General features: G+C 38.4%; 1 protein-coding gene across 1 annotated transcript in view; it reads right to left on the bottom strand.

Annotated features, from left to right (window-relative positions):
- The window catches only part of GRID1 (glutamate ionotropic receptor delta type subunit 1), a 580,739-nt gene that overhangs the window by 270,595 nt on the left and 286,757 nt on the right, over positions 1–23,387 (bottom strand). Inside the window, exon 6 of the mRNA XM_019470222.1 lies at positions 1,457–1,662. Within this exon, the coding sequence (XP_019325767.1) occupies positions 1,457–1,662 (206 nt within the window). The remainder of the gene's footprint in view (positions 1–1,456; positions 1,663–23,387) is intronic.

Below are 23,387 nucleotides of genomic sequence, written 5' to 3' on the forward strand. Positions count from 1 at the left end.
AGAACAAGTCTGATGAGGAGCGGCTGAGGGAACTGGGGTTGTTTAGCCTGGAGAAAAGGAGGCTGAGGGGAGACCTTATCACTCTACAACTACCTGAAAGGAGGTTGTAGCGAGGTAGGTGTCCTAACAAGTGATAGGACAAGAGGAATTGGCCTCAAGTTGTGCCAGGGGAGGTTTAGATTGGACGTGAGGAAAAATGTCTTTACTGAAAGAGTGGTTAAACATTGGAACAGGCTGCCCAGGGAGGTGGTGGAGTCACCATCCCTGGAGGTATTGAGAAGACGTGTAGATGAGACGCTTAGGCTAACAAGTGATAGGACAAGAGGAATTGGCCTCAAGTTGTGCCAGGGGAGGTTTAGATTGGACGTGAGGAAAAATGTCTTTACTGAAAGAGTGGTTAAACATTGGAACAGGCTGCCCAGGGAGGTGGTGGAGTCACCATCCCTGGAGGTATTGAGAAGACGTGTAGATGAGACGCTTAGGGACATGGTTTAGTGGTGGACTTGGCAGTGCTAGGTTAACGGTTGGACTTGATGACCTTAAAGTTTTTTTCCAACCTAAACAATTCTATGATTCTAATTTAATGTTTTGTTTGTTTTGTTTTGTTTTAATTTAGCAGGCTTTGATACAGCGAAACTGATAATTGGAAACAGGTCTCATCCACATTTTAATGTCTTGGTTTGGTCTTATCCCCGGTCAGTTAAAAAAAGAATTGAAAAAAAACTATTTCATTGCCAAATTCTTAGCTAATGAATACACGTAAACTTATACTGAGGATCCAACTCTCATTCTCAACTCTGACATCTAAAGCACTGAAAAATAATTCATTATTTAATATTAAAAAAGCTGGATAAAACTAATTAATGCCAAAAATTAGCCCACAGCACAACATTAATTACAAGTTTGCCCAACAGCTATCTCCCCATCCTAATTAGCCTCGTTGATTTCAAGAAATCATTAAGAAAAAGAGACAAACATGTAATTTCTACTTCACATTTGATAAAAACACTGTGATTCAGCTTTCAAACATCAGTAACATGCCCTTTTAACATGAATTTGGTGATTTCCACAGCAAAGATGACTCTCCCAGGTACATTATGTTCCATTTCTAATAGACTACAGTAGATTTTCTGGTAACTTGTAGACAGTGGTTGAAATCTAGGTCAAAAGTGTTGGTATGGAAGACAACCAGAAAAAAAGAATTGCCCCATAGAGCTGTACATTATATTGAAAGTGCCCATCAGGCCCATGCTGTTCTGTTTGCATTAACCACAAAGTATGCATTACATGGAGTACCTGACGTTTCAATTCTCCAACACTAGAGTCTGACAGTCTTATTTGACATTTACCAACCAGCATTGTCAAAATCTACCACTTCAGAAAACGTGGCAAGGTATCACATAAGTCATCGTATATGTTCCTGAAATGTTGATGATAAAAACAACTGTGCACTGACCTCATTAATAAAAGTCTGGGCTCCCCGTGGACTTAGGAGTAAGATAGCCCTTCGCAATGTGTCCCGATAGCGGTTCAGCTCTTCGGTTTTCATGGTAGTGAAAAGGTTGGCAAAGACTCTGCTGATGTTCCTGTCCACTTTTTGTAATGATACATCAAGTCCCAGTCTTGAGGCCTGATCGAGAAATCCCTGCAGTCCGCGTATATCTGTAACACGGGGAGAGGGGCGGGGGCAGAAAGAAAGAAAGAAAAGAAAAGAAAAAAAAACCACTGCATCAACCTTCGCCAATTAGGCAAGCATCACTAATTAGGTGGAAAAAGACTTTTTCCTGCAGTGCTGTCAGAAGAAGAGTATTCCACACAGCCATCTTCCACAGCTCCCTGTCACAGCCAATGCCAACAGGGAAACTCCATCAATTATCTTTCCCCAGAGGTCTCTGAATGACTCTTAGGAAGAGCCAGTTCACGTATTTGGGCGGCTGTGGATACCTCCTCCGAAGCTCAAGGCCACAGGGCTTAACACTGCACAAACAAAAAGACAGTCCCACCCCAACAATATCACAGTTTAAATGAATAAATCCAGGAACAGATAAATAAGTAGGGGGATAAATCACTCACCCCTAAACTTCTTTCCTTCTACCTCAACCTATCTTACATAAGATCAAGCCTGCTTTTTCCATGAAAAAATTACAATATCCAGAAAATACACAGCCCTCCTTTTGACCCCCTTTTTTCTCTTCCCCTCCTATAAATAACCTACCTAATCAGAGGCTTACCATTCACCTGTAAACCTGTGAAGCAGTACACGAAGCCCCAAACTATTAGCATATATTATAGTGCAAGAAAATTGGCTTTCAGTAGGGGAAACCACGCAAACAAGCCCCTTCAAAACCTGTTCCTTTGAGCTCTGTCCCTCAACTTCAGGCTGACTGAAAAAATCTATTTTCCTAACCACGTTTGTTAGGACATTTACATGGAGGAACACACATTTTATATTATTTTCATGATGAATCTGCTGGTTCAAACTGTATTCTGTCTTTATGACTCTAAGCATTTTTCTATAATAAATGTATGAGTTTTTATTTTGTAGTGGAATTTAGAGCAAGGTCAGAGCTTATATTGAACAAGGTTGTCTCAAAATTAACAGTGACCTGATCACAGCTGTACCATCATTAGGAGCCCTTAATTCTATCTGAAACACATATAACTTGTCTTGAATAAGAAAGTATTTAACCGTCTTTTCTCACATTCATTTCTCACACATTTATCATCAAATTTCAGCTTGTGGGTGAAGACGAATGGTGTAAGTTAGAGTACATTTACTGTTCTCATAACAAAACACACTCTTCAGAAAACTTTACTCTAACTCTATGGATCTCTATAAACTAGATTGTAACAGCTGGTGGTTTTTTTTTAAATCCTGCGAGTAACCAACTTCTAATGAAATTCTAAGTATCGATACCACAGACGCTGCTAAAGTCAGAGGACTGAAAAGCAGTCTGATTCAAGTCAGTAGCATTCCATCTGGGTTGGATGAGACATCTAATCAGCATAGCCCCATCTGGGTGGGCTCTTAGACCACCACCAATCTTGGTGTTGCATGGCCATAGAATATACACATGAACTTCTTTTTTCTCCCCCTAAAAAAACATTGTATGAACCCTGAATACAAGTAACACCTTGTGAGGATACACCAGTTAAAGAATTTAACTCACGTGCAAGTGCAATATATTAGGGTCAACAGATAACTAGCAAACATTAGATCCAAAAGAAAAGCACTGAAAGTTACCCTGAGTAGCTTCATGCTTCTATCCAAACATGGGAATGCTTGGTAATGCGATTAATTCAGCTTCAGAAAACAGCTGAATTAGAGAAACATCAGAAAGGAATAGAAATTAAGCTAAGAATGTGCCAACCACAGCAGACTCTTTACTGCCTTTTTAACTCGGGTTTAGTTGATAGGATCATCACTCCAGCCAACCCCACCATCAGGAAAGGTGAACTCCTGAGGGTTTTGCTGGTGACTTAGGCAAGCCTACAGCAGTTTTATCACACTGTCAAATACCTGCTAGGCTTGCTTACTGTCTAAAATCCTGAGTCACTGAGGAAAGGAAGGGGTTTACTGTTATGCAGGTGTTTCTGGAAAATGCCAGAAGACTTTAGCACTTGTATGAGTGCTAAATATTGCAGGTGTGCTGAAATAATGACAGTGACAAACAACTATTGTTTACAGGTTAAAGTATTTTATTAAAGTTGTCAAGCTAAGTTTGGATTTTGCTAATTTAAATTCAGTAAACTAGCATTCATTACTATACCTATGCTCGCTTTATGGATCTGTGATACAGGAGAAACAAAGATTTTTCTTTTAATGATGTTTAGTCCTTCCAAATTACTGCAGTGCTTGACAAGCAGTAATAAAGTTCCCTTTTTTATGGTTTAGTAACGACTTGTCTTTTTGTGCAAGCATCCTATGTAATCACTGCACAAAGGAAAGCTGTTTACAAAAGATTAACTGTGCTGATATTGCTCTAGGTTTGTTGCCTTGTGTTTTCAGCTGACCTGCTGAACTACTGGTTAGAAATATTGTTGTAGACCAGTGCAAAATATTTGATGCACACGGTAAGACTATTTGGACTTGGAAGAGCATTTTGTATTCCCTTAAAAATTTTTCCCCCAAGGAAAACAGGCTATTTCCCAGTTTGAAAGAAATGGAAAGGATTCAGACTTTTTCCAGCTTGAAAACAAAGTAAGATTTGAGATGGAAGAGGCTGTCCAAGCTCAAAGGTACAAGCACAATCTGTCAGTTTTTCACAGATATAAGTGAATGTGAAATTATTCAGTGTCGGCAATTAGAAAGAACTGCATGACTGTATCTTCCTGAACGCTGACATGCCTGTTCCTACGTGACACTGGGGAGGAGGAGAAGGCCTGGTGGGAATTCAGAGCTGGAAATGGGAGCTGAAGAGCAGTGTTTTCAGAGGTGAGTAACAGTTTTAGGTGCCTACATAATGGGATCTTTTTTCACAAATAATTATTTGTAATCATTACCAAGAGGGCAATGATTTCTTAAAATGTATCAGTACATAAATACACAAACACATGCACATATGCAGGAGCATCTGTTTATAAATCATAATTAATTAGGCTCACTTGTATTTTATCTGACATATCACATAAGAGAGTGAGTTTGATGCCCTCATTTTTTTTTCCTCCATTTAGTAGATCACAAATCCACGCAACATAAAAGAAAAACTGAGCTTTGTTCCTTGGCAGCTCAAATGGAAATATTCACAGAAACAGTTATGAATTTCTTTCCACTTCTCATAATTTAGGTCAGTTAATCCTTCATTTTCTTCAAGACTAAAAGGAATCTTATAAAATTCACATGGAATTTAATAAAAATAAAGGATTCTATAAATTCTTTTGTCTGTTAAAATACATGTGCTTTCTATCTCTTGTAGTCTTAACAGAGACTTTTTATTAAAAAGTTCAGTCTAACATTAGAGATTTATCCTGAACTATTACTAGTAAAATAATTCCTTGTGCCCATTTATTTCATACTTTATCGGAAAAGTATAGCAATCCAAACTCAATCACAGTCAAACTCTTCTGTCTAGAGCTTCCGACAAATGAAAGACCAGTTTGCTGTAACTACACCACCTACAGCTATCTCTGCCTGCAGTTTTCCAATTAGTTACTTTTGCTCAGGGTGTAGCCTACATTCAACCATAAAAATCACATAGTACTATTTTAATTATCTAATTGCCCTCCAGATTTGTGCATGCTCAACATGCAGAATTTCAGAGACAATATTTGAAAATTTCTCTTTAGAGAACATCAGTTTCTTGAAGATGATGTGACACCTGCACTCCAGAAGGAAAATGACTATACAAAATGCGCTCAGGTGAGCATTTCCCATAAAAGTGATCTGTGAAACCATATAATAATTGGATGCATTTACAATACTCTAGTGTCAACCACAGTCATGTGAAATTAGCAGGTTGGAATTGGAACTAACTCACTGGAGCTTCATAAGAAAAGTGAACTTCCTATGAACTTTGTGTCTCTTCTGTTACATCTGGCTGGAGAGAGAATCTCTGCGGCTGAGAGCCTTCTTCCTAACTGACAACATACCATATGTTCAGGTCTGAGAACAGAAGAACGAGACAATTTCAGCGACAACTATTACAAGGAGGGAAGGAAAGCCTTGATGCACTGCTAAGATATGAGTTCTGTCACTGTGACTGCAAAACTAATGCTTGCCATAAATAAAGGGCTTTACTGTGCTTTAAGGAATACTGGAATGTATCATTTCCTCCTGGAGGTCAGGCTGGTCACTGCGCTGGTTGACTGGAACACAAACGTGAAAGAATAGTACTAAATGTGGCGTTAGCTACCTGTATGTAAATCTTATTGTCATCTACAAAGTAATTCATTTTTATTAGATTATCTATAATCTTGTTTATATTAAAAAAGTTCACAGAGTCTACCATAGCATTCATCTTTCATAAATTTACAGGATCTGATTCTTGGCCTTGACACAAGCAGCTTTAAGCTATTACTTCTGTGTGAAACAGCCGTGTGGTTTGGCACAGCTGGCCTTTAAGAATGGCTCATTGTAGAAAGGAATTTCCAGGAGGTAGAGAGCAGTATATTGACTTTTCAACACCAGTTCCTAACCCCAACTTGACAGAAATAGAGGCAGCACATGGGTAGGAAACATTTTACTTTGGGTAGAAAACAGCTGGAAGCAAACTGAAGTACCAAGCTGGAGCTGAAGGCAAAGCTAAAGAAGCACCAAGAAATCATTTTGCACTCTTTCATTCTTATCCATCACCAAGTAAATTCTGGGAGGACTGAAGTACCGTCACCAAGCTCTATTTTCAAGTGACCTACACCAATCCTTTCACTTGTACATTTGTAAGAGGGAAAAGTAAATAAGTGTGAAAAACAATGAGATCAGGCAGGAAACAATGAGCTTTTGAGTTTTTCATTTGCTGATTGTAGGCTCTACACTTCACACTTTTTTTTTTTTCAGTGTTAGTGTTATTTGAGTATTATTTTGGCAATACATTTAAAGTAGTGAGAAGAGTGTCAAGGAGACTTGGATAGTTTCATTATTTTAGTATTTATTACACTTGTAAAAAAATATATTCACTTTTTCCAACATTTTAGGAACAATATCAAGGCATTTTTCCTTATACTTAAGCTCCAAGAGAAGACAAAAATTACTATTTCTTACCTTTAATACAAAGATACTCTGCTTTACTGTAGGTTTGTCTCTCTTGGCTGCAAATTGGACAGAACATTTCCCACTTATTATTTCATTTCTTAAGACAGAATAAAATACCCATTCTAGGATTCACTGATTTGGAAGATAACCTATAAGCACTCTGAAACAGGTTTCCTAAAGCACTTCAGTTTCATGGGTTTCATTTGTTTTGTTTTACAATGTTTATTCATTTTTGCAACTGCAAATTGTTTACGTAAGAAATAAGGGATAAGACGACTGGTGTAAGAAAAGAGACGCACATCCTGATGGTTAGACTCCTGCTGCATTGTAAGCTTTCTGAATGAATGATTTTGAATACCATCTTTGGGTCCTTGCTACAGATAATAACCTACTTGAAGGATCTGAATATACTCTAGTATTTTAGAAAACTGGAAGTGGACGTACTTCAGAAGTAGCTCTTATTCTTAAGTTAGCAAATAACAAAATTCTCTTCCTTCAAACAGAAGAGGGAAGATTACTATTTATGCTTCCAAAAGGGAATTATTTTGTCCAAATCATTTAGAAAAATTAGACTTTGAGCAAGCACTGAAATTTTCAACCTAAAATACTCACAAAATGATTTTAACCGCTCAGAGTGATTAGACCAGAAAGTATAATAACAGTCTGTTATAATAGATATGACTACATTAATATTTGAACATAAATGCTTATTGGATCCCAGTGCAAATGTGAAATGATATTAGTAAGGTATATTTTCTACTTTTATAATTTTTTTTTCCTCTGTTCTTACAACCGCTCTCCATCTACCACATTTCATCGTGAGAATATGTCAGGCAGAGACACACGATCACTGCTAAGATAATTGTTATCAGCCAGATAATTTTTCTACAAACATTAAACTCGCAATTTCAAAACAATGTCTGTGATTTAGTCACCTCATTCCTAATGAAGTTTCACTTCAAAAACTTTCTGCTAAAAAAATCTTTGCCTTCTTGCATGCTTTTAGATACACCAGAGCTCAAAGTAACAGCTCTGCAATCATACCCCATTTTCTTTTTTTTTTAAAGAAATGAAGGAATTCAGTAACTAGACAATAGTTATTATAGCAAGTACAATAAATTCATACATTAAATTGGATTTTTTTTATTATTCCACTTATATACGATAATAACCTGTACCAGATGAGACCAGACAGGAAGTTCTGCTGAGCTCCATAACCTGTCTCTGATAAACAGAGTGTAAAACAGGAGCATTTCGTGCAGCGATACTTCCCTCTGACATTCTCCCAACAATTCACAGTTTGCAGTGCATGGGATTCCTCAGGCAGGGGTGGTTTCTATGTATTTCTATGCACTACACGGGTGTACTTCTGCATTGTAGCCCTCAAGGGCTTTCTCCCTCACAGAACAGCACAGTCTCCCTTTAAGCCCATGTAAACGACGAGCATCCAGATCAGTTCACCTTCAGCATTTTAACCTGGGAATTTTCAGGATCCTGTTGGACGCTCCTTTCCCCTTTTTACAACTTTCCCTCCTGGACAGTTCTACTAACATCGATCAAACACAAAGCAACGCGTTTTCAGGATCCTGTTGGACTCTCCTTTCCCGTTTTTACAACTTTCTCTCCTGGACAGTTCTACTAATATCGATCAAACACAAAGCAACGTGCCAGCGCCTGCACTGCCTGACCAGCCAGGCACTACGTAATGCCATTCGGACCTAGAAACTGCATAGCCTCTTCTCAAAGAAAGAAATCAGGGATTTCTGGAAAGAGTAAAGTAGGCTATCAGAAATGTAATCTTTGAAAAATACAGGGAACATTGTTTTGCCATTTAAATCTAGGTCACAGGCTGACATTTGACCACCTTTCCGTAGAAACTGAAAATCTTACCAGATGTGTTCTGGTACAAGCATCAGGATTAATCAAATGCAAAGGTCTACTCAGAAGCCCTTATGATATCAAAGGCTGAAGCCTGTATAATGGCTGCAGGAAATTTTTTATTGGGCAGTTATACTGCCTACATCGATTTTGTTATGAGGCTGTTAATATGAAAAGGACCTTAAATAGAGACAAATCATAGGTATTGGTGATTTTCACTCCTGAACAGATGGGAAAGGGACAGAACACACCATAAAGCCAGATGTGTTGCATGCACAAACAGATGTTTTCAGATTTGACCTGTCACAGAAGGCAGACAACACTATTAAAAATATTAAAAAGTTACTCTGCACCACTGATGCCTCATTCCTGAAACAGGTGATCCAGTCTGAAGGTAACTGGAGCTCCCCAGGAGGCCCAGAAGCACAAAAGCCTTTTAAAGGCTACAATAGCCCTTTCACATTTAGCGTGAAAGGTCAACTACAGGTTTCTCCCGCTGGATTTTAACACTTAGCATTCAAAACCACAAGGGAAACCACCTCAGGAAATTCATTACTGTTGGAAAAAATGTGGACATATGTTACAATTTATGTACAAAGGGAATTCACTGAAGAACTAGCATTTCCATTCAAATCATCCATTTAATTCTTCCACGTGCAATAATTGCCAACTGTTTGCCCAATGGTAAACCACCCAAATGAGCTGTAATAGCTTCTCATCTCACTACTGCTGTTAATACATTAAAATACTTTTAAAGACACTATGCAGTGTTATTGCTGTATCTTCTTATGAGACAAAAACAGATATATTGACAGAAACTATACTTTTGCTGACATATATCCTAAGTTTAAACAAAATATTTCTTTCACCTAAAATAATTTTAATTATTGCACTAAATTACTGAGCCTAATATTTGTCATGGCTGAGTACAAGCAATCCTAAACATTCGTCCACCAGTACATTAGGAAAATATATGTGTTTTCTTCTGGAGGGCTGAGATGCGCCTTCCTGAAGCCATATTATTTTACATGAACGTCTGAATTAATAATGTCCATTTAGGATGTTGGGACTGTAAACCTGCCTGCTGTAACACAAGTGCTATTGTTACTGTTAAGAAGCTGTTACTGTATGGTAAGTTTGGTTATTGTACTTTGACACATGAAGTATGTCCTTCAAAAATAAGAGCGGTAACCCTAAAGTAGGGATAAGCAAATGCAAATAAGCACATCCCGAAACAAACCAAATGTGCAAAGGGAATGCCTTAAATAGAGAGACAAAAGGCATCACCTGATCTAGTTGAGGATGTCCCTGCCCACCGCAGGGAGGTTGAACCCCTTTTAGTTGACTTTTAAAGGTCCCTTCCACCCCAAACTATTCTGTGATTCTATGATCTCTTCTCATTCAGAGAAAACCAGAAGTCACCTGAGAATTTGATAGAGATTCATTCCGCATGTGTGTATAGCCAAGCATCCAGCAAAAAGAAGGTAGAAGCACATCCCTTTGGTTTTAATGGATTGTAGAGTGAGTCTCCCTCTTGTTTAAATCAACGTTAAATATTGCATATTCCGATCTCAAGAAAGACTGCAATAAAATTACTGCAGATAAATAAATTAAATTCCCCCTTCAGGAAAGGCTACTGGCAGGAAGACATCATTCTTTTATATGTGTAACAATAATTATTGCTTGCATTTATACAACACCTTTCAGCTAAGGATCTCAATGTACTTTATACGCAACAGTACAGTATAATACAGTATTATTAATAAAGCTCCTATTACAGGAGCTAGCTGCTGTTATACCTACTTAACTACATGTCGGCAAATAATAATTTAACTCTCTGTTGAAGAAACTTTCTCCCACTGGAGTATTTCTGTAGGTTCAAGTAAAAGTCAGGTGCCCTGGGCACACAAGTAGCAGAAAGGCTGTCAGAGCTGCCAGCTCTCATGTTGTCGTCATCATCTAGGGATGGAGTCCTCTTCACTGAGGAAACAGGAATTCTCTTTAAGGTTACTATTTCTCAGCCAGTTTCAGATTTCAGACAATCAAGCCCTTACTGATGTTAATTTTGTACTATCTCCAATATTCTACACCGAGAAATCTAGACGTCACTTTGGCAGATGCCACAGTTTCCCTCCATTGCTCGTTTTTCAGAGCATTCAGTACAAGGTGGTACAGGGGCACTGAATTCACACCTTGTCTCGAGCCTTATCACCATGAGTACAGCGCGCTGTGACCCAGTCAGCGCCGGGCTGCAATTACCAGGAAGGCTCTGTGTCGCCGCACCACGTGCACCGTACGGACGCCAGCTCACGTGGAGCCTGAGCGTGGCACTGAGCTGCACAGAGCTCACCTGCCCTGGCAAGCCCATCCTGAACTACTTGGCTAATATTTGGTCGCCTGCTGGCAAGCTAAGGACAACAGCGTGTATATTTTTAGCTCAGAACTCAGGAAGGAGGACTCTCTGGCCAATCCTTGTTTTACTTAAATGATGTCCATCAGGCTGTAATGATGGTGGTATCTGAAGTTTAATTTCCTTGGTTAGCTGTTTGACTCACAAAGTACATTTTCATATAGACACTGAATTCAGAAAATTAGAAAAGTTATGTATCCTCCTTCAATTTCCTACTTTTTTTAAAGCCCATTTTTGCAATACAGCCTCCATAAAACTCTGCACAAAAAGGCAAAAGGATACAAAAATCAGTTATAGACTCCTCTGTTCTCCAGTGTTTTCTGTTAAAAGCAAGATGAGAAGGATCCTTACTGAGGTAACAAATCTCTTGGTGGGAGCAGGAGGGAGTTGAAAACAAAAACTAAGTTCATGTCACATATAACGACCGTCAATTAGTCCCTCTTATAGGAATATGCCAATATCAAACAAAAAACACGAGACAGCAACCAGGGGGGGGGGGGGGAATCAGTCGCCAATTATTCATTTGCATTATGACAACTACTTTTAGTATGGTGGCAAATACAAGTACTCCATTCTCTAACAACATGACTCTGATCCCAGAAGAAAACAAAACAAAAAAGAAAAAAAAAAAACTTGGAAACAACATGCTAGAGAATAAAAACACGAATCTGCTTATACATTGTCATCACAGCTGAAACCTCCTCAGGCATCCCTCTGTTAGCTCCATGCTTTTGGAAAACAACAAATACTGATTACTGAAAAGACAACTGGTAAAACTGAGGCAGTACACTCTACCAAGATTGGTGCCAAAAAACTCTCTACTCATCATATTTTAAACAAAATTTAACAGACTGAAAAATGAGATGTTTTAGGCCGTAGTCCTACAAACATTCAAGTGTGTATTTAGTTTGTGTGAGGAAGCTCAATGCCAAGTCTCCTCCCACAAACAAAATCTCTCAACATACGAATATGTGTTCACACAGCTACTACACACTGTGATTTATTCCTCCGATGATAATCAAGATAAACACTTCAAATGTGAAGAACACACTTCCACCTTCCTGGATGTGAAGCCCTCCTTCCTCAAAACAGCAATAAAAACAAAGCAAAAAGCTTCACACCTTTTTAACCAATCCTCCTGTGCAACCCTCCTCTCCAAACTACAACCCTGATATTTGAACAGCTTGCGCCCATGACTTAACACGTGGCCTTTGTGAAGGCACAGTAAACTTGCTCTTGAGAAGCACGCCCATGATTTGTTTCATATTTGCCCAGACACAAGAGCAATTACCCAGGTTTCACTGAAGCACTCCATTTGAAAATTAACAATCATCTGTAACAACAGGTTTTCTTCTTCTCTTTACTATATTTCTACAGAGCAGCAGCAAAGAGGAATATTTACAGGCTTAGGAAAATAGCGTCTCCTCATTAAAAACTCAGCTATAGAAAAGGATAATGGGAAAAATGGAGCATAATGCTACATAGACTTTTCTGACTCCATTAGCATGTCCCACACAAATTTAATTAAAATACCTTTATTTGAATAAAAGCAGTCAAGTACAGTAAGAGTGTCCTTTGTTTGCTAGTCAAAACCATCCCCAGTTTGGCAGCAGGGTAAATCTCAAAAAAAATCCAGTCACAACTAACTAGAAAGTAAGAAAAAAAATCCAGTCGCAACTAACTAGAAAGTAATTTTAAAATCTACTCTCAGAGATACCTAAGTGCTTGGACAGGGGAAACAAAACTTGACATTCCAAAGCAAGAAGTATTCAGGGTTCTCAGTTTACTTCAGTGATGCTAGAGGTTTTTCTTTGCATAATTATAAAATTGGGGTTTATTACAGCATCTCCTTTACATATATTTATGAGTAAATGAAACAAGAGAGCTATATGCTTCAGTAAGTTTAGACTGAGATTTGATTGTGGGACTCATTGAGACAAAGCTTCTGTGCAGCTCCCCCAAAATCTGACAAGCTTTTATCTACTGATTGCAGCCATTAGTGTGAAGGCCAGTTAGGAAGTCCAATATACCCTAAGGTTAATATTTGAAAGAAGAGGTCTATTCCCCCCCCCCCTCCAATTAACTTAATTCCTTAGCTAATGTCTTTTAATTTACTGGAAAGGAATTAAGCAATTCTGAATGTCACCAGGAAAAATTTTGTCATTAGAAAAGGCTGTGAAGAACATCTCTGGCTGAGCAGCACCATGCAGGTACTGGTAGCTTTGGTGGGCGCTGGCAAATCTGCACCCCTTAACATAGTTCACAGAAGCAGACACTGTGCTAATTTCAGTTACTTTACATAAAGCAATGGCTTGGAAGAGGACAAGGTGTCGTGCCAGAAAGGATAGGGTAATATGTTACTGCCAGGCATCCAAAAATCCATCAGTCAGGTAAGGACAAGATTTTAATGTAATTACTGACTTCTCATTTTTTGATTCTTGTGGAATAGCTGGAGAGGGGAAAACAGAACCCTCTCATTAAGAAAAGATTACATTATTACAATGCAGTGAAAGGAAAATATAAAAGATTAAAAATATAACTAGTAAATTCACATTACTTTTACATATTCCAATTCCTGCGAAAAAAAATAAACCTGCTGAGTTCATGAGAACAATTTAACCATGTGATGTTTTAGTATAAAGGCATGGAAAGTCTATTTGAACTCTAGATGTAACAGCTGCAGGTTTTCAGATTAACATACAGAGTTTTTATTTTACCTTTATCTTTTATTCTGCTCCTCACTGCAGGTAGAATCAATCCCAGGTTTTTATTCCTGGGACACAACACATCTTAAAGCTATAACGAGGCAGAGCTTGATATCTTCCACATACTGCAATTATCATAAAATAGCCAGATAAAGACTATCATTTCTCATTCTACTAGCTCATTCATGCACCAAGTATATCTAATGCCTCTTTTAGTTGTCTTAAGGTTTGAGTTTAATCATCGTGATAATCATAGTGCTTTGATGCTACATAATATGTTCAAGCACTTCTGTGTCTGAAATATATTTGGTTAACATAATTAATAACTTGGAGGGGGGCAGGGGTGGGGTGAAAGACTTCTTGTCAGGAGAACATGACCCAGATCTCTGAAAGACCACTTAAGAATGCCAGCTGGAAATCTTTGGAAGGCAAAATAACACTGAGTGATTTTCTTCAGCTAAGATCTCTCTGTTATTTTATCATCTCAATCTACTCATTTTAGCAAAAATGAGGTTCATTCCAGTTCAGGTATTTCTTCAAATCTCTTCATTCATTCATATACTCACTATCATGAGGTTGCATTTGGTCACTGAGTACATTAACAGATTTCATCTGCACCTTCCTCCTTCTCACCCTTAATATTTATTTAGATGCATCTCCTGACATATAACTACAATGTCTTCTACAGCAGCGCAGACAATATAGCTGTAAACTTCAGGGAATGAGACAGCCATGTAAACCGCTGGAAACACCCTTATTTCAAAACCTTCTGGCAAGAGGTTGCAGATACAGTTTCACACTTCATTTCTTTTGACATGTCCCCAGAACCACTGCTGTGCATATCCACTGACAGCATTTGAAACCTCGCACCCCAGCCACCTCCGAGGCCCTATTACACTATCTACTGTTTGCATGAAAAAGAATCATTTTTTTCCCCTGGAAACAAGGATTCAGTGTTTGCATGAACACAGCTCTTTTGCTCAAAAGAGTGGAATGAATGACCAGCAAAACGTGTTTTAACACCAGAAAAAGAGAGAGATGGAAGTTAGGCTCTTGAGAGTTAGGAGGTCACTGATCAAATTCTTTATACAGCAGGATCTATTTTTTTCTCATTTTTTATGTAGAAAGAGTCTAATACTGAAAATATCAGTTTCTAGCTGTATTGTAATAGTATCCTGATTTATGCTTTCTTTCAACCCTTATTACCAAGTCTTCCAAGTTTAAAAAAAAAAAAAATATTATGACATTTTCCTGTTCTTTCTGCTCATGTATCTCTGATTTGCACACTCACATTCCCCTCCAATATGGTAACTCCCACATCCTCTTTTACTTCATACAAGTACAATGGGATCATATATACATACATGAATTTATATCATCTTAATTTTGCTATTTTATATTTCACTGATTGAAACATACAATTCAAATTTAATTTTAAAGAGTGGAATAAGTCCCTACTCTCTTCCTATAGAGCAGTCATCCATTTCCATCTGAAGTGATCAGTGATCAATTTATTGATTCTACAATGTGGAGGGGTTTACCTATATGTATATAAGCAGTCTTTCCCAGCCCCAAGTAGGAAAAGTCCTACCAAAAACATGAGTATCTGTTTAAAACTCTGTAGCATGAGAGGCAGGGAGGAGTAATAGGACTCCATTGCTATAGCAATAAAAAACAAGCAATAAAAATATTTTCCTTGAGCAAACATGGTACAATTTAAAAGCAGAAGCCAAAGGAGGATTAGAATGAATATAGACTAGTTAATTGAGGATAAACATACCAGGAAAAAAAAAGACTTCTTGAACTTTGCAGTATGCTGATGACAATTTGAAGAGACAGTGAGTAAAAAAACTGCTTAGAAGAGAATGAATCATCTGAAATTTGCAGCGGATTTAGTGAAGTGCATAGTCCCATGGGCTAAAGAGATGTGAAGAGAGATAGCAAGGGTGACTGTGAAATGAAAGAACTGGACACCGAAGAGTGCCATGGGAATATTGAGGCAAATTCTTTTAGCAACTACTAAAGAACAGAAAGGAAAAAACCAACACAAACTGAGGTGTATCCTCAAGCCTGTTACTTCATTTACATTTTTGACCTGGTTCTGAAGAAAGAAAAAAACAAACCAAACCAAAACCACAAACCAAAACCGATTGAGAATCGTCCAAATGAACAGCCAAAACATCACAGCATGTCTTTCAAGTTTAGATTCTGGAAAATGGAAAGGGTCTTTCCATTGCGGGGGGAGGGGGGCGGGTGGAGGAAAGAGTAACAGTCATTATGTGAGGGAAGGTAACCCCTCCATGATAATGTGTTTTCTGTATTCAACGGTTGGATTCCTTCTCTCAGAGGCAAAAGTACGCATTGCTTTGAACTCTTACTCAGAAATCAAGCGTCAGCTACACTGTGCAAGATTTCAGGCAATGTGCAGTTATCCAGGACAATCACCCATCAACGTGGATGATCTTATTCATAAAACGTGTTAAACTACACCTTCAGAAAACTCTGCCCTCTGTGCTGCCACCTCCCTGTTTCCACGTGGATGCCAGCTCCTCCTCCTCCTCTCTCCCGTCCCGCACAAGGCCAGAGGCCCCACTGTGCCTATCCCTGCTGTATCTGTGAATCATGTGTCTGCTCCCAAAGAGGGGACGCTAAACAGAGTGCAACTCTCACCCGCTGCGAATGCCACTGCTTGCTTATGCTCAGATGCCTTGTTTTCCTAGTCTTCCAAAAGAAGAGCTGGGAAATGAAAGGACGTTGCTATGGAGGGTGCTTCCAGTAAATCATCATTTTTAAATAAATAAATTAATTAAAGGTAAAGAATCTTTCCTAAATCACGTTTGAAAACTTCAAATTGAAAAGCATTTCAGTGGTTACTATTTTGGCCAACCTTTACCGTATTATATTAATGGAGAAAGAGACTCGTGCACTCCTGAGGAGTTCGTTCCCTCGGCAGACGTGCAAGCAGGAAATATCAAGCAGGCTCAGAGATGTGGCATCACTTCAACGGCATAAGGAAAGCAGCTACTTCAACACCGCTGTGCAGTCCCAGCGTCCACCCTTCAAAGGAAACGTTAAAAACCCAGGACAGATCTACAGAAATTATTGAGCCTGGGAAGCGAGCTTTATAGCGAGAGACTGAAGAGCTTCAATCTACTTTGTCTATAGAATAGAAGGTTAAGTCTAATGAAAATTTAAACGAGGATAAAACTTCTCATAGACAACTCTCTCAGTGAGCAGAAAAACAGCAGAGGGAGGCCTGCTAGCCAGAATCTAAACAAAAACAATCAGAAAACAAATAAAACACATAACACCTTATGTGTTATGTAAATCATAACACATAACAAATAAAACAAATAACACATTTCTTAAACTACTGAACAACCGAACTTATTAGCGAATTTTTCCCTTGGGATGTGGTGGTTAAGATTAAATGTTTACAAGTCCCCATGAGAGAGTTTTCTAAAACATATGCAATAGCTGAAAGAACTCATAAGCTTAATTTGAAAATAAAAATGTGATATTCTATGGCTTGTGTTACATAATGAGTCAAAATATTCTGGCCTTAAATCTTTGACTCTTTGAACTTAATGAACATTTGTGTAGTCTTAAAAAAATATTTGCAAAGGTAAGAAAGCAACAACATAAACCTGAAAATAAACCTGAGCAGAAAACCAAGTACATTCTCAGCAGTGCTGCACCATTGTGAGGAGGTGACTGCACAAGGTTTCATGGAAATTTCCATCTCATCTGCAGGAGGGGTTCATACAGCTTGACCACAGAAGTCAAAAAAAGAAAGGATACATGCTGAATAACCCAAAACTGAGAAGAAAGCAAATGGAACTATCGGTTGCCTCTGTATCACATTCTGTATGATTAGACAATACCACGACTCCATGAAGGATCTATCCCAAGGAAAGAAAACTAAGTTGTATAGACTTATTGTCTTAATTCCTCCCTCGCTCTGAAATCTGCCTTTTCTAATATTTAAAACAATATATTTTTAAAAATAACCAGTAAAAAAACTCAGATACTCCAAAAACTCAAAGTTAGAAACATTTAAAAGAAATATTTACATTGGTATTCAGACAATATCCCACAACAACTGTATTATATGGTTTGAATTGCATAAATCATACCAAAAACAGTTTACATAACCATCAAAATTTGCATTTTACACATATTACGATGAAAATAAGTTTACAGAATAACTGTTCAAACACTTTTCCTTGTTTCCAATTTTATAATTCACTACTGCAAATGAATTTTTGTGATGTTTATCTGACACTGTCTTTGATGTTTCATATCTTAATTTCTTTTCTTCCTTTTTTTAATTTTTTTTATCCAACCTATCCCTTATTCCCATTGCAATAAATAGTCACTTTGATTTACAACTCCCTTCAGCCAACTGAACAGGATTATATATAAATAAAAAAATAAAAAATAAAAAAATGAAATTAAAGTTCATATGTTGTAGATTTTTTTTGTAAGACAAGGGTTTAAACTTTCTTTTTTTCTATTTATAATTGTGTTTACAATTTTATTGTGACATTGTCAGTGGAAAGATGAAAATAAGCTGCAAATACAGCCTTTAAAGATATAAGCAGCCATTTGTTGCAGTTTTCTACATAACTAATACGTCTGGAGAGTTGAAAGGACAAGTTATACTATGGAGATTTAAAAAACAAGGTTGACCATCATTCTGTCTTTAGACAGATACTACTTCTTTCTCCTTCTTAAAGACTTTCCAAAGGTCTATATACATACTCAGACGTCTGATGTCTCAGACTCATCAGATGTCCAGTGCCTATTTCTGTTGCAGCCTACACTTCAACCAATTTGAATGTCTATTATTAGTTCTCTAACTATTAGATTTCATATAATCTGATTACTGTTACAAACAAAATGGTCAAGCTCCCCTTAGAGTTGCCCAATTTCTTTTTAACCTCTACTAAAAGCAGCTGAAAGTCATGTTAGACTGAAAATTAAAATTACCATATCCTGCAGGTTCATTAAATTTATCTGATAAGATTTTTAGGGATTACACTACACGGAAAGTGATAACTCTGTGCTTTTGCTTTCAATATGTGCATATAACTAACGGAGACTTAATAAAATTAGAATCTATCATTCTTCACAGCAGCGGTTAGAAAATCTTTAACATCACTTCTTTCTTTTGTGCAATTCTCTGGACTCGACTCTGTCCCCATCTACTCACCTCTACACCAGAGCACCCCCACTTTCACCCCATCCTCACCTCTCAGTCATTCCTCCCATGTAATCATTAATGGGCTATCACCTTCTCCCCTTCCCCCTAAAAACTCTGTCCCCGACTTTAAAGTGTCTCAGAAACAGTGTGGTCCCCTTAGGGATTCGGTGAAACAGCAGGCAGAGCTCCCCCAAGCACTGCAAGTCAGCCAGGGTGGCCACGGCCCTGGCTTGGCCAGGCAGGCGGCCAGAGACTCCCAAAAACCCTTCCCAATTCACATGTTCTCACTCTTGCAGACCGGCTTACCCCAAAAGTTCCCTTGCTACAGGTGACACCGTAACATACATTTTGTTAACAGCGACGCCAGGATCCTTTCCTGCGCCCCCAAAGATGCCTCTGTGCAGTACCCATCAACTTCACATGAGCATTACCTTTCCCACACCTCCCAGAGCTGCTGCAGCAGGGGATGGCAGGATGGAGGAGAGGGCAGGAGAGCTACAAGAGAGGGGAAGGAGAGGAACCAGGGCTGGGTGAGGTATTTTGGAGAACCACTGCCTTGCAGGGTAGGACCTGGCTGTAATTCAGAAAGCGAAGTCAGCTCCTGAAGATCCATAGTGCTACTTCAGCAATATCAAACTCATGAAAAGGGTTAAGAACTCATTAGGATCAGTCCAGAATTATTGCCTACAAGAAGGAATTAATTCTAAAGATTTTTTTTTTTTTTTTAGTTTAACAGTGTATTTTCTTTTTGTATACTGCTGCAGTTAGGAAGGTGACATTCCATAGCACACTTCCAAATTCCCCCCATCACACTCGAGTGGCATGGTACCCCCTACCTCTCACTTGGACCCTAAGGCTCTGTGTTTGCAAGTTCTTAGCGCAATATTCCCCTTCCCTTCCCCTCCATTTGCCTGGCAGAGTCTAAGATCAGAAAACACAGCTTGGTCTACCTTTTCCAGACAGAGAAAGAAATGGGCAAAACCAGTCCGTTTGGATAGAGGTGGGATATTTAGTTTGCATAGAGACTAATGCCAGCTCTCCATACAGGAGCAGATTTTTTTTTTCCCCACGGTTTCCTGCTGCCTTGATCCTGAATAATCTGTAGCCAACTGTGTTCATCAGTCTGTGCTCATCAGGCTGACATGCCCTTCTCTGCAGGTGGTCATTCCAGCAAACATATCCAACTATTTTGGAAAGGCAATAATATTAAGAAAGCACTGGCAAGGAGTCTTTTGGTACTAGCAGATTTTGATCATGATAATGCTTATTAAATCTGATACACTAGATGAATAACACACATTTTTATTACTCATCTAAGGAACTGTATTATCATGCATATAAATATTCAAGTTCTGATATTAACCTTTACCAAGTGCTTGGGCTACGGTGAAAAAGATAAAATAATTCTAGGTAAAAACTTTGAAAGTACTGGGCTACTCAAATGAATAGACCCACGATTTAAATTATAGGAACACTGGCTCTGTTCATCACATACAGGTAGGGTACAGGTAGAGAGAGTTGAATGTTTTGGCCACCAGCCACAGTATGAAGTTGAATGTTTGGCCACCAGCCACAGTATGTCTGGCAATGCAAAAATATAAACTGTATTAAAATGTGATTTATATAATTGGCAGTGATTAATTTTAATCAGCTTTAATAACTGTAGCATTAGAAAGTTAAATTCCATATCTTTATTACCAATGTAAGTGGGCATGTGATTATTGAATTCATAAAAACCCCCATAGTTCCTGAAGGATATGAGCCAGAAAACAAGAGGGAAGACATCCAGACTCCATTTAGACATTAAAAAATGCCTAAATGATACAAAGTAATGATATCTGTAACTGTGATTTTAGATATGTAATTCCCAACTATTACTGGAAGAAAAATTAATCTTTTCAACAATCTAACATCTAGTTTTATCTAAAAAAATTTCCTAATATGCAAGGCACATTTGAATAAATATCTTGCCAATGTTCTTCATGTTTTTTCCTTATGAAATCATCCTGTGTTTACTTCCTTGGGGGATAACAGCACATGGAGGCCTAACTTGCATGTCATCTACCCAGCAATAGGTACCGTTAGCACTTCATGAGAGAGGATTCCTCCTCTGAGGAACTACAAATCCAAACAGAAAGGGCAATGGAGGAAAGAAAAAATCAGACTAAAATTATTTAACTCTTCAGAGTCACATTAGAAACCATAGGAGATCTTAAGATCCTTCCAATACTTCAGGTCTCTGTCCCACCTCTGGCTTCTGGCAAGTCTTACAGGATCATATTCATTGGCATACTTAGAGGTCTGATGTTGCAAAGAGATGCCTCGTGACAATTTCAGAACTTTCTAGTCTACTCCCCAGTAAAATGTTTAAGCAACTAGTTACTTTTAATCCTTTTCTAAAAGAAAATAATAATCTAATTCTGGATGTCTGTGCCCCCATTCCCCATATAAATCATTAAGAGCATTTTTTCACATGGGTATTGCAAGGACAAAACACTTCAAAGTGGGTAAATTATCCAGATTCTACATGAACAGAAGCAATACTTTCTTACTTAAACAAAGCGTTAAGAAACACATCCAAAGGCTTTGAAACTCCTCACATTCTACCTTCATTAAGTTCCAAGCATCTGAGACCTATTTAACCCAAGAGACGGCTAGCTTTGGCCTGTTTGCTTGTCTCTCCCGCTCTCTTCCCCTCCCCAGGCAAGAAGGGGCATTTGTAAGTGCAAACAGGTTCACTGGAAGCTGCTGCTTGGTGGGCAAGGCTTAAGAAAAAGCAGCAGTTGGCAAGGAGATTCGCACATGGAAGCATGTGAGGGGGAAAAAAAGTTTTTACAAAGTTGTTTGGCTCTTCATTTAGGAGTGAGGAAGGGTCATTAGTGGGCAGAACTTACACATTTTGGTTTCATTTTCCCAGGTTACTGGATGGAGACTTGAGGTGATGCTTATTAGTCAGGTCTAGAAACACCAGACCTACCCGGTACCATTAAAGATGTGAAAGAGATGTTACATGGATATTCACTTTTGGATATCGAAAGGAGTACTCAAAGTCTGTCTATGTAAGTAGCTCTGGCAGGGGGACAGACATTGACCCTCTTTCTTTGGGATTCAGAAGAGAGGAGGCACAAAAGAGCAAAAATCTCAGTATGTTTTAGGATGTTGCTGCAGTCTTCTATAACAGAAGACAACCATGTAAGGGAAAAGGCATACGCATGCGTAGTTTTGTCTTCTCTGCTTTGTCTATCAACTATATCTCCACCTAGCCCATTTAAAAGTTGGATATGTTTCTCCTTTTGTACAACGATGCATTTTACAAAATGTTTCAGCTGTACCTACGCTATTCTTGGGCTGGGGCAACGTGCTGTGCTGTACTCAGAGATGTTTTAAAATTGAGTAAAAGAAGTATTTCTGTATTACAGAAAGTTCCTTATTTCAGATCTAGTCTGGAACATCAGCAAGTGTTGCCGTAAGCTACTGTGCAGCACTGTCTGGGCTGCTACGAAGAAAGTAAACTCCATCCTAGCCAGACTCGTACAGCTGCACAAGTCAACCGCTGTACTTCCCTTCTGGTGTTACCTGCTGCCATTTCACTCCCTGGCCTGTCTTAGAACAGCCCCAGAATTTCACCCAGGGATGGGTTTGCAACCTCGCGGTACCAAGAGACAATCAAAATAGCACCATCAACTCAATTTTAAAACCAGATACTAGCTAGGTTTCAGTTATTAAGTTAAAATCAAACAATATAAAAATCTTTAATATCCAGGGACTGGATAGATTAAAACCATTTGCACTCTGTGACAAAATCTATTCCTTTGCATTGTTTACTGCCAGCATGAAGGAATTTAGTACCTATAGTGAGTGACTTATTAAAAGTATTACCAGCGACTCTTTTTAAAAATCAATTCTTGCTGATAATTTCAAAAAACCACTAATTAAAAAGCTATACTGGCAAAATAAAGCTAGTCTAATAGGATCCTGGAAGAATCAATCACTATAATCATCTGCTGCCATAAACTCTATGGGAAGATTACAAATGTGATGCTTCAAAGGAGGGGAAAATTCTTTTAAAATATAATTTGAACTTTACTTCTGAAATATCATGACCGTCATGATCCATCACCCACAATCACTGCCCAGACTTACCATAAATCAAAGCTATGATTCAACGGTTACAATCAAACATGTGAGAGCAAATGGTGGGAATGGTACTGCCATGTCCAGTACATGCATTTCAGATTATACATGATAAAGTGTGTTAGTAAATGGCAAACAAAAAGCTGAGAGTGAATGCACAGGACTAATAAAACCTTATACAACAACTAATTAAAGAAAAAAAAAAAGAAACAAACAAAATTGTATAAAACCTTTTCCCCTTCCTCCACGTATTCATAGAATCATAGAATGGTTTGGGTTGGAAGGGACTTTTAAAGGTCATCTAGTCTAACCCCCCTGCCGCGGGCAGGGACATCTTCAACTAGATCAGGTTGCTCAGAGCCCCGT

Source organism: Aptenodytes forsteri, unplaced genomic scaffold, assembly GCF_000699145.1.
Source record: "Aptenodytes forsteri isolate BGI_AS27 unplaced genomic scaffold, ASM69914v1 Scaffold106, whole genome shotgun sequence".
In the NCBI taxonomy this organism is placed as follows: domain Eukaryota; kingdom Metazoa; phylum Chordata; class Aves; order Sphenisciformes; family Spheniscidae; genus Aptenodytes; species Aptenodytes forsteri.